At 37.9% G+C, this 18,326-nt stretch overlaps 1 protein-coding gene across 1 annotated transcript in view; it reads left to right on the top strand.

Annotated features, from left to right (window-relative positions):
- The first annotated feature begins 506 nt into the window (after nt 1-506).
- LOC100893047 (kalirin) overlaps nt 507-18,326 on the top strand; it is a 54,378-nt gene continuing 36,558 nt past the window's right edge. The window contains exon 1 of the mRNA XM_030974266.1: nt 507-719. Coding sequence (XP_030830126.1) covers nt 653-719 — 67 coding nt within the window. The 5' untranslated portion in view covers nt 507-652. The remainder of the gene's footprint in view (nt 720-18,326) is intronic.

Below are 18,326 nucleotides of genomic sequence, written 5' to 3'. Positions count from 1 at the left end.
AACCCTCGCATCATACAAGCGGATTTGGGATATGGATTTGGGATATGGATAGTATAGCGGCACTGGTATGTCCATGGTCAAGCTACCAACCATTTTATCATCGAGTACTTGGTACTTACTTGGTAGCTAATCCTCACAAAAAAATCCCTGTGGAGTTTTAACTGGAGGTGGTGGTGGTAAAGAGTTGACTTAAAGGGAGAAAGGACATTCCAAAAGGGGTGCCTTAAAATTGAGTTGCATGCATCCGGTATAGTTAGACAACTATTGGAAGACGATTCTGTTCCAAGCTTTGATCGTTCGAAGGAAAAAGAGTAGATCTGTGATCATGAGGGTCGAATCTTACGGATAATATTGGATGACTATTTCGTTTAGGTTGAAAGACTGAGTGGGGCACTTTAAACCAAAAAATAACGGAGCGGAAACTCAAGCAAAAAAAATAGTCATTAAATTTTAACTGCATGTATTGAGAACCGAGAATTTTGGTTACAGCGCCACCTTTCGATTGAGTAAATATAACCAGCATAGATGGCTGAATGGTGTTATTGTCATCATCTTGCATTACTATGCGGTATACGGTACCAGATTCTAGAAAGAACATGGCCACTTAAAAATCTCGACTTGGGATGTATTTATGGACTAAAATCACTGCAATATGAGTTCGGATGATGCAGCTAGCTCAATCACCAGTGGAGGTGACTCTACATCTTCAGGAGCAATTGGTAAGTGTGCGATATTGGTTACGATTTTCGAGCTATTCTTTGTGTCTTGTTCCGATGTTGTAACTTGTAACGGGATGGCCTCCCACCATTCCCCCGTGCGTACTCGCCTACCAATACAGTGAGATGGGTAGTTATAGAGCGGCGCCATTTAGTCGTATGCAAACTTACACATGTACATGACCAAGATGACTAGGCTAGGCTACTCTGTTCATTTGCTGTGTATTGTCAGCTTCACGCTTAGATATAGCCTTTGCATTGTTTGTATTGCAGAAGTGTTAGAACTTAGACTGAAAGTAAACATTTGACATTTGCCAAGTCAAACTGCCAGATGCGGGGGATTAACTAGCCAAGTTTGCCCTCTGGTATTTCTTTATTTGCCCTCTGGTATTTCTTTATTTAGGCTGAACAGTTTGATATATGTAAAATGATGATTGGAAAGAACATAGATCTAATTTCATTTATTATAGGGTCTAGTCTTTAGAAATAAAATCAAAATATAACTGTCCGTAGAGCTAGGTATGTGACTATCGCGCACATTGGCTTGGTTTCAGCTAGACCGAAAGCTTCAGTCTCTATACCGTCGGTTGTTCCACTGAGACTACGTCTGGCTCCACTAGACCTCCGGTTATAGAGACAGAACGATCGCCTATGCCAGCCTATGTTGAAGATATCACGGCTAGATTTTAGCCGTTAGGCCCCTCCCACAAACATGAACAAACTTGCCACGGCCGTATTGTTATGCCCCCAAAATCCCCCAAAATGTCATTTTACCTCGTGCATATCCAATTTTACATTAGGCCTAGGCTATAATACATCGGTTCCACTTACTAACTTGATTGAAATAATCCGTTTAATGGTCCCTTTTAAGGAAATTATGGGTCAAAATCGACATCCATGTTGAAAATCTTGCAAGCCGTGTTAAACTCTCGCTGCCGTCAATCTCATCCCTTCTAGTCTACGCCGAAGGCAAAATGATTATGAAGGAAAAACTGTGCGCCATCTACACGTTCGTAATGGCGTTATCACAGTTTTTTCACAGTTTGTTCATGTTTGTGGGAGGGGCCTAACGGCTAAAATCTAGCCGTGATATCTTCAACATAGGCTGGCATAGGCGATCGTTCTGTAGTCTCAGTGGAACAACCGACGGTATAGAGACTGAAGCTTTCGGTCTAGGTTTCAGCGTGCCTGGCAGTGGTTTCACGCCCAATACGAGTTACTCTGCAGGGTTCCTCTTTGATTGCGTGTGGAAACGGCGGTTTCTCGCCAGATTTGGCTTGCTTGTCTGATGACGTCATTGGAAAAATTTCCTTTCGCCTCGACTTCGAATTTTCAGAAACGGACATGTGAAAGTGCATTTTTGTTCAAGTCAAAGTTCAATGTCATCTTTACCATCGTAATCTTCCCTGAAGATAAGTTTTAATAGTTCTAAAACTAATTTAATTAGTTTATTTATACATTTTTCTCGTTACTTGATGAATATAAATCAAATCGGAACATACAATCATTGTTTTTTTTACTTCCTCAAAATTGATTGTCAGGAAATTACGGAAATTTGTCTGTCTTTTTGTGGCAGTGAGTTCATTAACAACTAATTAGCTAATTAATTTGCTAATTGCTAATTACTAATTAATTATAGAAGGGTCTATAGTACATCAAATAATACAATATTGGTTTTCTTCCCCTATCAGATGTTTTTTCCTTTAGAAGGTTTTATCTAGAAAAATGAATAATTTTTACATTTTTGATAAGACCATCCTTTATATTGGTCATGGTCGGTCACAGATTTTGAGAGGTCTCAATGGTAAAACAATGGCGATAATTAAATCAGATTTTTAATCTTAAAAAAAATCATAACTCGCTAAATATTTGTCCTAGAGCTATAGTTTATATACCATTTTAAATGGTTTTTCAAGCCCTTTCCAATGATATAAGATACAATGTAATCCCACAATTTTTATTTTTTTAGTCACATACCTAGTAGAGCCAGATGTAGTCTCGGCTAGCGGAATACCTTTCAATATCAGAGACTGAAGCTTGCGGTCTAGGTCATATTGTTGTAGCGTGCCAGGGTAGCGTTCTGCCTCGCAGTCTTCTTCTTCTTCTTCTTCTTCAAGATAGTCTGCCTCCTTCAATACTGAAGATTCTTGCAGATGCTGTATATGCATGTACACGACCTGATTGGGGTGTGCAGGTGGACCACTACACCGGGGTGTCCCCCTACTCTTGCAAACTCAGCTGGGGTTCGCTGGTAGACTCTCGGACTCTTCTTTCTACTCATTCAAAGCACTTTGAAATCGGTCAAGAATTAAAACAAAATTATGGAAACTAATAAATGGAGCAATAGAGCTTTGCTTCACCTTCACGTGTTCCTGATGATAGTGAGCTACATTGATATTACAAAAACGCTGACCTCTCACAAAAGTTCACAAATACTTGATCTTATACATTAATAGTGACCAAGGTCAAACAATAGTTAGAATTGACTGGTTCCCTCTATTTAACAAACAACGAATTTTGTTTTGTCTCTCTCCAGAAATACCATCGTTATCATGCTTAATTATCTTTATTGCATTTGTATCAATGCTTATTAGTTTGCTTATTCTGTTCTTGAGGTTTTCAGCTTTCCAATGAATAACATCATTGAATGTGAACTTAAAGTGTGAGGGCTTTAGATTTATCTGAATAAAGGATTTATTGGCAAGCAACTGAGCAAGAGGTCTTTAATTGTTTAAAAGAAGGTTTAAATCTTAAAAACAAAAAGTCACCAATAACTTACCGGTAGTCTGACCTGTCAAACCCTAATGTTGCCTTTGTCTGACTCTGACATGGGTATGCACTTTGAGTTTGATGTGCATGGCTGCATACCCAATAACTACATACATGTATCTACATGTAGTTCCCAAATTTCAAGTTTACGGTGCACTCTAAAATCATCGAGCAATTTGATGTTTACTCAAACTGAAATTTTTTGTCTTGCCCTTTGCAGTCCAAATTTGCATAGATTGTTCAAAATTTAACCAGTGTTTATGTATATGTAGGCATCAAGATAGTTTGTCATGATAGATGATACATGTACTTGTATGAAGTGTCAATGGAAAGACCAGGATTCACTGAAGAAAAAGCAGTAAATAGGGAATTAGGGATCTACATTTAAGTTGTTAATTAGAGTACGGTAAGCCAAAAAGCATTTCAAATTGCATACATGTAGTTCAGAGGCCTGATTTAAATGATAATTTTGTACATGTATGTATCCAGTGCCCAAAATCTCAGTCCGGACCGGACCCTAAAAAAAATTAAAAAAATAAAAATAAAGATTACATACGTGTAGGGCTTGTAACGTATGTACACTCTTAAAATTTAAAATCCGGACCCCCTTTCTGAAAAAAGTTAGTGTTGAGCCCTGCATGTATCTAGATGGAAAACTTAATTTCATATGCATTCATATAAAAAAGGTATTGTAAATATGCCATTATGCCCTTTACATGTATTTTCAAGGGCAAATTGATTCTTCAATACAAAAAAGATTTATTTTTTATTTCCAGCATGTTTTTGTTCTTAAACCTTTCACAATACATAAATATATATATTAATCACAGGGACAAATTGTTACCGATACTGCACAGACCATTTTGATTTCATGCTCTTGTGAACATCTGATAGACATGCTTACAATTCACTCCTTTCAGTCACATTCCTATACTTGTTTCCATGACGATAGTGAAAAATGCTTTCATTTTCTGTATTTTCCATCCATGAGTTATAATGTATACTCGTAAGTGTGAGATCAGTTCTACATCAGATATGAAACACAGATTGATCTCTTCTAATGGTTTTGATCATGAGAAAGATTGAGAACCTGTTCACTTTGTTGTACTACTACTTCTGTTACTACATGTACTACTACATGTACTGCTACTACAGTACTACTACTACTTTCACTCTACTACTACTACTACTACTACTTCTACTACTACTGCTACTACTACTACTACTACTACTACTACTACTACTACTACTACTACTACTACTCTACTACTACTACCACCACTACCACTACCACTACTACTACTATTACTGTGCTACTACTACATGTACTTCTACTAGAGGTGTCGTGGACGAGTGGATATGTCACCGGACTGTGGATCACAAGGTTCGCGGTTCAAGTCCCACCGCGGCACTAATGTCCTTTGGCAAGACATTGATCTACATTTGCCACTCTCCACCCAGGTGTTAAATGGGTACCTGGTAGGATGCGAAAGCGAATGTGGTTAGATTAGCAAGTGTGCGCTTGTAAAAAAAGACGCCTGGCTGGAATGCTCCCCAGGGAGTGGAGAATGTGCATACATTGTGTGAGGGTAAACCTGAATCCTATGACCAGGGTAATAATATGACCAGGGTAATAATATAGCGCTTTGAGAGGGCCTTCAGTCCTGAAAAGCGCTATATACAGTAAGAATTAGCTATTATTATTATTATTAGTACTACTACTATTATTACTACTTCTTCTACTACTACTGCTACTGCTACTAATACTACTACACCTACATGTAGTACTACTTCTACTATTATTATTACTACCAAAGATAATAAGTAATGATAATAATAGTTCATGTTCATGACAAACAGGATAAGTTGTTTTTAATCACACATTGCTACAATATGGTGGTCAACTTGTATTTTAGGGCATTTATAACTCAAGCATTCTAAATTCTACAGTATATGAGAACTATTATATTGTATCTTTGATATGACACAATGACAGATTTTATATCAGATCTCACTTTGACTGTCGCAAACAACATTAACCAAATGATGAACAAAAGTATAAAGTGGACTGAATGAAAGTTGGTGTATCTGCTGCTGTTGGGCACAGTCACATACCAGTATTTTCTTCCTGCTCAGTACATTACTCTATAAGGTATGGATGAGTCATTGTAAACAAAAGCCTGGACATGGTCATTCATTGATGGCCTGCAATCCATTCACCATGTCCACTCGTAACCAGTAAGAGTAAACATAATTAACCATGTGATCAGAGTGACCCCATACTCAGGACGATGACGGTGCCAGCTCAGACTCAGAAAGCACGGAGTCTTAAATTAAAATGAACCATGTCAAGCTTTTAGAGATCACAATTATGGATAAATGGCATGTTATTGATTGTAATACTACTGGGCAATTACCTGTGTTACACTTGTAAGCTACATTGTACATGTATGTGGTATTATGTATTTCAAAGATGGTCTCTGACTGTTATTTACATTCTATACATCAAAGAATGTGAAAAGAGGAATGTGTACTAAGATCAGTATTAATGGTTCAATATATGTACATTATAAGCTCAAAGGTGGAATTAGGCAATATTCCTTTGCGAAAGTAATTTACATGGTAAAAGAAAATAATATTTAGCCCCATGACAATATAACTTCATATTAAGAGGACATTTTCTCTATGTACCTGTACAGTAATTGTAAGTTACATATATTAATTCATGGAAAAAAAAGAAGAAGTGAGTTTCGAGAGAAAAAAAATGTAACCCCCCCCCCCCCCCCCCCCCCCCCCCCCCCCCCGGTATTCTGGAAGAGTGACGGGAGTAGATTTTATGTCAATCTTTATATGACAGGTGAGCACAAATTGTGGAAGAATGTAGAATATTTCTTGTGATTCTCTCAGCTATTGTTGTGATTTTTGAAGGTGCGACCTCAAAGGATAAGAATGAACCCCTTGATACAGGTATAACATTGCAAGTAGGCTTCTTCAAGGCTGACAAGTTATTCAATAACAGTCTCATGCTAGTTGAAATAATGTGTGTAGTCTACCTTCAGCCTTTGTTCAAATCATTTTGGAGAATGCATCACTTGCTAGGGGTATTGGATGGCTTACGAGCTGAACTGTAATTAATTGTGACATGTATAATTTATTTAATGCAGTACATGTATATTATGTTAATACATGTACACTGTACATGTATGTAAGGTATTTTGGATGAAAATTGGGTAAAACACTTGATCCCATGACAATTGCCTACCCTAATGGTAATGGAATTCCTAAATTCAAAAGACTACAAATACACATGCTGTTTACATACATGTACTGTATGAATGTTGTGTACCAGTCCAACCGAGGCTGAGACCGAAGCAGGGCTACTGCAGTGATGCTGAGGCCGGCCTCGAGTCACTTAGCACTGACTACTGTAAATCTCTGTGTATAAGACGCACCTTTTTTCCACTGATAAAAATCGAAAGTCGGGGTTGCATCAATATACACATGCACAAGAAAAAAAATTCTCAGCCCCCAAAATAGGGGTGTTTCTTATACAAAGAGATTTATAGTAAATCTTTGTATCAGCAGACATGTTTCATTCCTCTCAATAAAGACATACTGGTACATCCCTCTAATTTAAAAAAGAGTACAGTGAGTACCCTGCATTGCTATTCATACCCTATACATGTACATGTATATCACATGAGACGGTTGCTAATGAAACATGGAGAGGCTGAGACGGAGACTAACGTATACATTGTTTTGAGACCAATTGCCAATCATCCATGACAAAGCACATCCTAAAAGGAAGTAATTGATTGTTTTTACGCTTTGAATATTTCCTTTTGTGGAAACCTGACAACAAATTAGGATTACCGCATTGTTGATCTCTTACTTACAGTACTTCCTTCGAAGCGTACCTCTTGAGCGATCCAGTGGATCGGTCTAGCCTAGATCAGTCTAGGAAGTGAGTGAGAATGGGGTCTTTAATAGAGGGAAGGAGGGGGGGGGGGAGGGGGTATGAATGGTCAGAGGGTGAAGTTCAGAAGATAGATTGAATAGGATCGATTACACCACGCTTGGATCAAGCTCAGTGATTTATTTACCAGCTTGAATCATGGAACAAAAGATAACCAGATGGTCATCCCTTGTGTCATCACCGGTATAAACCTGCGATAGGACAGCTGCTTAATCTGTCATAGGGCGCGTTCATGCTTGATTTTGAAGGCAGAATGAGCGATTTGTAACGCTCATCGTAAACGCTCATCGTAATCGCAGTTCCACGGTGCACTGTTCATGCTCAATTCTACAGGCAATTCTCCTTGGGTGGCCTTCAGCTGGATTCGCAAACCTGTGAGCGCATGCTACGTAGACCCACTAGAGGTCAGTGCGTTGACCCCATTTAAACGCGTTTACAAATTGTAAACGCATCTTTTTGTGAGTTTACGATCGGCGATCGTGATCGCCGTTTTTCGGTGAGTCTACAAAAATGAGCATGAACGCAATCGTGTTTTAAACTAAACGCGTAACAGATGCCTGATTCTGGCCGTCAAAATCAAGCATGAACGCACCCATTGTCTACATGTATCTACATGTACACACACACACACACACACACACACACACTCTCTCTCTCTCTCTCTCTCTCCCTCTCTCTCTTTCTCTCTCCCTCTCCCTCGCATTCTTTTTTTTGTCCCTGTTTCTCATTCCCTTTCCTGCTATATGTTTGTATTTGTTGGTGTCTCTCTGTATTTATTGCTCATCTTCCTCTCCCCATCCTCTTCTTTTTCCTTTGTCCTCTCATTGTCTTACCTTCTCTCTTGTTCCCTCTTCTCTCTCTCTCTCTCTCTCTCTCTCTCTCTCCCTCCCTCTCTCTCCCCGTCTCTCTCTCTCTCTCTCTCTCCCTCTCTCACACATACACACACATACACACAACCTCATTCTTTCTTTCTCCTATCTCTCTAGTCTCTACATGTACATCCCTCTCTGTATTTTTTCTGCCCCTCCCTCCATCCATCTCCCTGTCTGTCTGTCTCTGTCTCTCTCTGTCTCTCTCTCTCTGTGTGGTGTCTGTGTGTCTGTCTCCATCTCTGTGCATTTTTGTCTCTTTGATTGTCCATCTCTGTCTCTCTAAAGTTCTCAACCTGTCTCTTTTTACTGCCTCCATCTCACTCTCCCGTCTCTCTTCATCACTTCCATGCACTGGATGTACCCAGGCAACCATGAAAGAGGTTGTCATGCTAATTGGAAGCATTTTCATATTTTCCTCTGGTCCGTTACAATAAGGGGTTGTTGATAGATTTCTTCACATGTGACAGATGCCCAGCTGTCATTGGCTCTTAAGCTTAAATGCATGTATTTAAGCTCTGCTTTAGCAATTCTTAATCCATGCTGCATTTTAATCTTTGCAATCTCTCATTCAATATTCAAATTTCCTGTAGTAAGACATGTTTTTTAACGTACATGTAAGAGAAAGCAGTTCCTAAAGAGTATGCAACTTCATATCCCCTGCTAAAATAATTTAAATAAAAGTGAATCTATCAACTATGGCCATTTACAAAGAAGTAAGCGCAGTTTACATCCCTGGTATCATGGGCGTAAATCCTTACGTAATACCTATTGTTCAGGGGGGTGATGAATGAATAGATCATCCCCCCTGAACAATAGGTATTACGTAAGGATTTACGCCCATGCCTGGTATGGATACATTCAGGCTACATTTATAATTCATTTAAATGAGAGTATTCATGCAAATCTGTTGTGGAAACAACCATCCTAACCATTATACTTCCTTTCAATGATTTTATCATCAAAAAACCCCAACAAAATTACTATTACATGTACATGTATGTAGAATTGTTTGTAGATGTATTTCCCCTAATATGTTCATGTGTAATTCATGTCTCAAAACTCTCCTCTTTGACCATGATCGACAATAGATTCTTTGATAACTTTATGTAAAGCGCTGTGAAACAACAGTTAGTTTGTAAGAGCGCTATAGAAATGACTTTATTGTATTGTATTGTATTGTAATATACATGTACAATGACATGTAGGTACATTGCACATTGTGTAATTTACAATGTTACATAGATCATGTACATGTACCTGTAGTGGAATATCTACAATATATTTTGCCAGTGGTCCAATTTAATTATTCGCATAGGGCCTTCATTCCTTGTGTATGATTCAATACCAATCGCATGATTGCTTTCTAAATCTCTTTTCTGATTGGACATCTTCTCTTGTAGAATCTTGTTGAATTCCAAAACGAAACACCATTCTCTCACCACCTTCCCTCGTTTCAACAGTGATCCTTCTACCAATACTATTGCATGTGTGCTCCCTTTCTAATTTACTAGGCATATACTGTACTCCCAATGAAGAGCAAGGTATTCAATTGAAATCAATTTAGAAGTGCGATGACAGGCCAATTACAAAGGCTGTGGATCTACAGGACTAGACTCTATTTTCATAGAAAACTTTTGAGGGCTGTCTCATTGCTTATATCCATTAGTCTTTTTACCAGGCAAAATCCAAAGGTGCTAGAAAAAATACCTATCGGCTATCCCCTTCCCCTTTTCTAACCTCAAATACAGTAATGTACCTGTAGATAGAAAATAAAATGTATAGCCTGTAACTGAGCAAACAAAATATTTCTTTGCTCGTCAGTCAGTATATTTTGGTGAGACGGGCAAAAACATGTAGATACATGTAGTCTGGGATTCATGCAGCGTGAATGAATTTTGACAGCCCTGCAATGCATATGTTAAAAATGGAAGTACAGTTCATGTGTTTTTTTAAATCCATCACACCATTCTACTCTGATCTCATTACATACATTATGTACCAAATCGAAATCTAAGAGTGAGTGAGAGAAAGAGAGAGAGAGAGAATGGGTTTACATAGAACAACAGATAAAAAATGTTCCCTGAAAAGCATGGCTCTTCAAATGCCTTAATATTGTTAATATGGCATGTAGCATCCTAGAAATCGGGACAGAATTTTATGCCACATGATTGTGTAGTCCCATATACATCTGTCTGTGTACAGTGATTGTGACTTTACCAAGACTGGGCCAAATTTATTATCATTTTGATGATTCCAGAACCTTGCAGTACACACCAATACTTTAAATGCTAGATGATCAACCTTTCTGATGGATTCCACCCTGTTTCTTTCACAATGCAATCGCATGACCATAACTGGTCTTTACCTTTAATTTCCATTGTAAGAGTTGCACACACACACACACACAAAAAAAAAAAATCGGGTTTAAACTACAATGTACAATGCCCTTTCACGTTAGAGCAATACTGTATGCATATTAAAGTTTTTGCTCATCTGAAAAGAAGCTTTAATTACAGTATTTCACCATGAAATAAGACAATAGACAAGTACATGAAGTCCTATATGTACCTTTCTGTGTAGGATTTTACTGAGTGTCATACCTGTATCACATCATAATGTGTGATATTAAACTACAGTGTACAGTGTATATTCTGGAAGATAACACTATAAATGCATGTTACTTTTTATTTCAGATTGTCGATTTTGTATCGAGCAGCTCAAAGCAAGCACTATTTATAACACACTTTTGTTAGGATGTACCTTTAAGAATAATTGGTGACTCTCGGCATGACCTTTGTGTAGGTGAAGAAGAGAAGTAGGTAAGCTTCGGGTCTAAAGTACTTTCCCTCTTTCTATGACAGTTACTCCAAGGAATTCAAGGCATTCGCTCCGAAATGCTCATTCAAATAGCACCGTCTCAAGTTCCAATCCTTTTCTGCACTAAATTGTTCCCAGTTTCTCCCCTTCCATCTGTTTCCATGTGATTGGTGTTTCCATTTCACTGACGTCACATGTAATGTACATCTAGAAAGGTAGATGCCATAGGAGGAGTAGGAGGAGGAGGAGGAGGAGGAGTCAATGTTTTGGAACATTATGGCCTGACGAAAGTGAAGTTTCAGAATGAGAATGTTAGATACCATACCAAAAGGTGATACCCTGGATTGTTTGATTTTTTTAAAAATCATACAAAGGGGGGGGGGGGGGGGGTCTCAATCCCATCGCATGTCCCCTATTTGCTTGGGCGAAGATTTTTTTCTTTTTAAAATTGTGCCCTCATCTTTTTACAAAATTGTCTTGATCTATTTCTACATGATGTGTTCATGTACAATAATGTACAATCCAAAGGGGATTGAGTAAAATCATTTACATACCGTAAATCTCCGTGTATAAGGCGCACCTGTGTATAAGGCGCACCCCTATTTTGGGGAAGGAAAAAAAAAAAAAAAAAAAAAAAAAAAAAAAAAAGTTTTTTGGTGTTGTTGTTGTTTTGTTGCCGAAAACCCTTGCGGGGAAGGACCTTCATTTTACATCGAGGAGCAGTTGAAGGCGCTGATTTGTGCTTGTGAACTTGTCACAAATAATAGTAACAATGTCGTTTTTAGAAGAATGTGTAAGATCATTAATGTAAATTAAAAACAAAAGAGTACATATGGTACCAGTGGTGCACCTTGTGGTACACCATTTGTTATAGAAAAAATATTTGAGGAATTATTGTTATAAACTACATATTGAGATCTATTAGAAAGATTACTTTCAGACCAAGATGACAGACAAATTTGAGTGTTGTTGTAGTTTCCGAGTGGTGAGTCAACACACTGATTACTGAGCTGGGTGACATTGCCAGGCATAGCGCCATAAATCCAAAAAAAAAAAAAAAAAAAAAAAACTTTTTTTTTCTGTACCTCCGACTTTCAAATTTTTTCGGCGGCAAAAAAGTGCGCCTTATACACGGAGATTTACGGTAACATAAATGTACATACAGTATTGGCTAAATCTATAGTGAAATAATGTAAACATATTGCATAGGATAATGAAGAAAAAAGGGTTTCATGAACAGAACTACAAGCATACTTTGAGGTGAGAGTACATGTATGGATGAACAGTGAGCATCATATTTATGGGACATGTGGCACTTGGAATCTTCTTCGGTTCAATGTCATGGAGATGGCAAAAAAGGAAAAAAGTACCGTAGACTGGAATTTTTTGACGAAAACGAAAGATATGATACCTTGATGATAGACAAGTATTTTTTTTGCAAGGTAGAGAGGTGGGGAATAGAAGCATAAAAAATATTCCAAAAATGTGGTTGCTACTTTAGAAAGTAACTTCTGTCAATAAGTGATAAATAGCAGATATCATAATCATAGTCAAAGAGGCATGACTGAATCCATTTAAAGTTTTTAGACATCAACTTTGGGGGAGAAAAGGGAAAATGAAATGGAGTCCTATACATGTGAAAGTTTCTAGTTGGTAGAAATATACAAGGTGGATGAAATGCAAAAAAACATGGCCAGAGTAGGAAGAAGGGGGCTTGTTTTGTTCCATTGTCATGCTGCCATGTCCCTTCTGTTTTTCTCCTCTCTTTCTGTTTTCTTCTTTTCCCATCTGATGGGGGGGGGGGGGATTGGGGACATGCCCCCATATAATTTACAGTGGAGTTGCAACACTGAGTCTGGAAAAGGGAAGATAATACAATTTGAAATTTCAGAGTTTTGTTAATAAAGAGCATATATATGGGAGGGAACCCCACAAGATTTGTCGCAGAGTTCCCAATTTGTGTTTAAACTGATTGCAAGTATTCATTACTTTATTTTTAATTGGATTTTGCTCCAACTTTTACTGACCTGTTTCTCCAACTTTTCTGCTTCTATTAAAACCAACTTCATATCAAGTTGGACTTCCCCTTTTATTTGGGTATGTATATGTTGTTTCCTACATATCCTCTCTGGAGGGAAGAGACTTGGTGAAGACACGATGGTCTGTTTACTGGGCTGATCACACCTTTACAAGCTTGTAATTCAATCAAATCTCTGCACCAGACAACATTCAAGCAATTGAATTGGTGGCTCATCGTGGAGATATGGCTGCGAAAGCAGAAGAATCTCTCGTCAGAAGTGACACAATATTTCTTGTTGTTGCACTCGATGGTAGAGACCGAGTTTTGATTAATGTCTGTGTGTTGCACTGCACTGCTGCCAGCGGAATGGGAGCTGTAGCGCTAATTTTACACCCAGGGGCCCAGCAGACTTTTAATTTGCTTCGCTTGGTGTTAATTGGGGACTCGATGGGCTACAAATGTGTGCCTCGGATTACCCCAGGGGGCAAGAAAATGAAATTGCCCCCTTCTTGATCATTTTTAGAATTGAAAGGCAGAGGTGTCGAGAGATCAGAAAAATAAATCTGTAAGGTCGTACTCTGAGCCTGTTCCTGACCTTTATTCGTTAAAGAGTCCAATTTGTATGCAGAGCATGAAGTGCATGACATATTGAGGGATTTTGAATGTATGCACCACGTCTTATCGCTCATTTATCATCAAACATGTAGGCCTACTGAGATTGCTATTGAACATAAACGTATTTACTTGCACATACACATGGACTGTTTGACAAGTATGTAAATGTGCTTTTTTGACAACATGTACATGTAATCTACGTCTGCATATTGATGTGTACACGTACTGTACCGTCAAGCAGCATTTCCATTTAATGTGGATTAATATCTCCAATTCAAATTGTATTGAATGTTTCCTGACATTTATGTGAGTGTTTTTCTTTTGTGCTATGACTTTGTTGTTAATTTCTGACATTGACCTTGGTATTTACATAGAATGTCAGGGAACTTGTAGTCTTGGTTGTCAAGACCTGATACTGGTTTGTTAAAAATGTTATGATTCATTCATTTCATTGTGGTATATTTCAATCATGTCTGCACTTTAAAGCAAACATGGTATTTTCATGCACATTTTACAGCCTGCAGGCTCGATATCTTCTGTCTGAGGCCTGAAGGGCATTAACACATGTACGTTTTAAAACACAAAGTTAATAATGCCCTTTTGGCTCTCAACGAACGATATCAGGTGCGTGTTTTAAGGGGAAAAGAACAATCCAGGAGAAATTGAAGCGAAAAATGATGAAATACTTATAATTTGCTCTGTATTTCTTAATCAAGTCATAGTGAAATTTAGGATATTATTATACTGGGAGAAGTCAGTAGAGACCTGAAGATTCCATTCACTTTTTTCCCTCCAAGGCACAGGTGACCCTAGATTTTATGTAATAATAAAAATTAAACAATAACATGCAATAAAATAGATTTCAAGACTTGGCAAGAGGCAGAACAAACAATATACCTGCCTAGATAAGCACAACAAGATAAGTTATGAATTGTTCATGTATAGTATTGACACATGTATGTACATGTACATGTACATTAGGCTTGGGCGGTTCCCTTGTTGATGAGAACCGACTCCGGTTCCCACTCTCGGCCTCGGTTCCAAGTGGAATCGACTCCCGCTGGCTGCCATATACAGTACATGTAATTGAAGCCACAATGCTGTAAAGGCCACACACACACACACAGCAGGGAGTTGTTTACACACTGTATGTTATGTACTGTGCATGTCGGCTCCATTCAGCAGTGGCACCGATAGCAACAGATGATTTTCTGAGATATTTTTTTGGAAAACTTTACTTTTAAAAATGAGTATCAAAAGTATGAATGTATGTGTTACTTGTGTGTGTAAATTGATGTTTTGTTTATATCTGTCTCATCTCATGATATCTCTACAATTACATGGAAACAATATATAAAGAAGATCAAAGTGCAGACCTTCATAAACAGTTATGAAATGATTTATTTTACTACTTTCGATCAAATCGAGAAAAAAACATGACCACTGCTAATAAAGTAACTAATTATTTAATAACTCATGGCAACTTGGCAACAATGTAAACAAACAAAAACATGTTAGGTCTAATTTAAATTCTAAACTTCAACATAGAATGATGGAATAATCAACTCGTACTTACACTGCTAAAATGTAAGAAATGCAGAACAATTATTTCCAATATTACGGTAAACAATCCATTATGTAAAACTAAAGATTCTGATTCCCTGCCTAAAATAAATGGAATGTATCCGAAACATGCCTGGTCCGCTGGCTCTCCTCCCAGGGACCAACCTTTATCTGAGAGCTAAGTGTAAATAACTCATGCTCACATGGCCGCCCGCCCGCCCAATGCCACCCAAAAACTTTAATGACCCCAGCCCCAGCTCATGGCACTCCATTCCCATGGTTACTACTAACCACGTGCTTTCTAAACAACATATAACAGCGCTAGATCTTGGTTTCAGAATAACTAGTCTGCATTTTCAGCCACTATTAGAGATTGCGCTAATGCCACAGCGAGAGGGGACACTTGACTTGCCTGAATTATTCTTATTTGTTTAAATACCCCCAAAAAGAACACAAGACAGAGAGATGTAGATCTGCAAAACTTATTCTTGAGACAAAAATAATAACAGAAGGGGATGCTAGAGGGGGAGAGAAAGGGAGAAGGGGAGATGTTGACCTGCCACATTTATTCTTGTAAGGAAAACAAAATAACTGAAGGAAACAAGATATAGGGGGTGGGGGAATGTACATGTAAATTGTAGACCTGTCAAACTTATTTTTAAGAAGAATAAAACTTGATGAGGAGAATTCAAGGGAGGGAAAGGAGGAGGAAATTGTGAGTTGTGTGATTTAGTTTATTCGAGGAAGAAAACTAAACGTCTGATGTCTAGGGCAAGGGGAGACTAGGGATAGAGAGAGAGAGAGAGAGAGAGAGCAAACACAAAGTCACATAAATCAGTTTGCGCACGAGAGAAAACATGAATCAACTCCTTGATCACACGCTCCAAGAGGAGAGAAAATGGGGCCATTGTTCCAAGACTCTTGCGCAATTCACCAAAGGTCAAACGTTCAGCTGGAGGGGGGGGGGGGGGGGCAGTTTACAGACAACATGCAGCCAGCACACACATGTCACTCTGATGCACAGTACTACGAAGGAGGTACACACACAAATGTGTGTATCAAAACAGCATGCTGCTAGTGCGCCCATCGCTTTGACAGAGCTGATTTTGTTCATTCTCTGTGCTGTGGAATCGACACCAGTTCGTTCGGGCAATGTTCCTTCGTTCACTTTTGCAAAGTATCTCTTTGAATTTTGGTGCTGTGGAGTCGACTCCAGCGCCAAAGACTCGGTTCTTATCTTGGAACCGAGTCTCCTTTTCTCGGAACCGACGTGCTCGAGTAATCGACTCTCTAGAGATTGGAGTCGACTCCTCGGTTCTGGATTTCAGAATCGGTTAGAGTCGGGTACTCGGCTCTCGCTCCCAAGCCTAATGTACATGTAGTTATACCGATATGATCATGGTGGCACTTGCTTTGATAAGTGATATCAGTAAGATAATTAATTACACCATGAGAAATGAATATTAATAACATTAATAATGATATACAGTAGGCTTGATGATGATGATGATGATGATATTTTTAAATAATAATAATAATGATAATGATAATGAGAATAACTATGATAATAGTAATAGTAATAATGATAATAAATATAAATAAAGAGGATTTTAAAAAAAAAAAAAAAAAAAAATCAACAATAATAATAGAAAACATAATAGTCACATGTAAAATAATTTGTATATATATGTTTGATTGATATTTAGTATATGAAAATGAATAGGGACAATTAATTTTTACAAAGATACATGTTTAATGGTCTGTATCTGGGAGGTTGCATGGAAAGTCATCCGGTGGCTTGTAGTTTTTGGTTGTAAACAAAGGATCATTAACTGACAAACAATCACTGGAATTTCTATAATGACCTTGATATTTCTAATAAAAACTGATTTTATTGGTAATGGTGTTGGTTATATATCCTGGATTAACTTTAATTACACATTTTCTTTGTAAGGTTCAAGAAGATCACAGTTTGTGTCAACAATATTTCCTGTTTTTGTCTCGCCTGCGTAGCAAAAAGCGAGACATAGGCGCCGCTTTTCCGGTGACGGCGGCGACGGCGACGGCGACGGCGACGGCGTCAACATCAAAAACTTAACCTAAGGTTAAGTTTTTGAATTTTTGATATAATTTTTAAAGTGTAAGTTCTTAGTCAATGAAACTTTGACTATAGGGTAATCAAGTATCCCCAATCATGTGAGTAGAATTTCAGATCACAAAGTCAAGGTCAAAGGTCATTTCAGGTCAACAGACTTGGACTATGTTGTAGCATCATCATCGAAAACTTAACCTAAGGTAAAGTTTTTGAATTTTTGATATAATTTTGAAAGTATAAGTTCTTAGTCAATGAAACTTGGACTATAGGGTTATCAAGTCTCCCCAATCATGTGAGTAGAATTTCAGGTCACTAAGTTAAGGTCAAATGTCATTTAAAGGTAAAGACCAGTATTGGAAACGCCCCAATTTCAAAAAATGAAATGGAAGCTCTCATTACCAATCATGTGAAAGAATATTGTTTGACTAATACATGATGATAAAAAATTTGCCCGGAAACCGCCTACTAATTCATATATTTGGTAAATTTGTTTCTCTCATGGTCTGTGAGAGATATAGGGTAGTCCCATATACATCTTTCTGTGTATAGTGCTTGTAACTTTACAAAGAATGGGCCAAATTTCTTATCATTTTGATGATTCCAAAACCTTGCAGATGCTAGATGCTAGATGATCAACCTTTTCTGATCGATTCCACAACATTTCTTTCACAATGTAATCGCATGACCATAACTGGTCTTTACCTTTAAGGTCAACAAACTTGGACTTTGTTGTGGCATCAACATCAAGATTTTCAAAATGATTCTTCTTCGTTATTTTTCAACCGATTTTGATTCTGATTGTTTCATATGATAGGGCTAGGAGGGGGGTTTAAAACTTCTACACAGAATCGTGAAATTCATTATCTATGCTAATTTATGCAAA

Source organism: Strongylocentrotus purpuratus, unplaced genomic scaffold (assembly GCF_000002235.5).
Source record: "Strongylocentrotus purpuratus isolate Spur 01 unplaced genomic scaffold, Spur_5.0 spur5_scaffold_7, whole genome shotgun sequence".
NCBI classification, from domain to species: Eukaryota; Metazoa; Echinodermata; class Echinoidea; order Camarodonta; family Strongylocentrotidae; genus Strongylocentrotus; species Strongylocentrotus purpuratus.
Note: the sequence above shows the minus strand (reverse complement) of the source record. Positions and strands in the feature narration are given on the sequence as shown.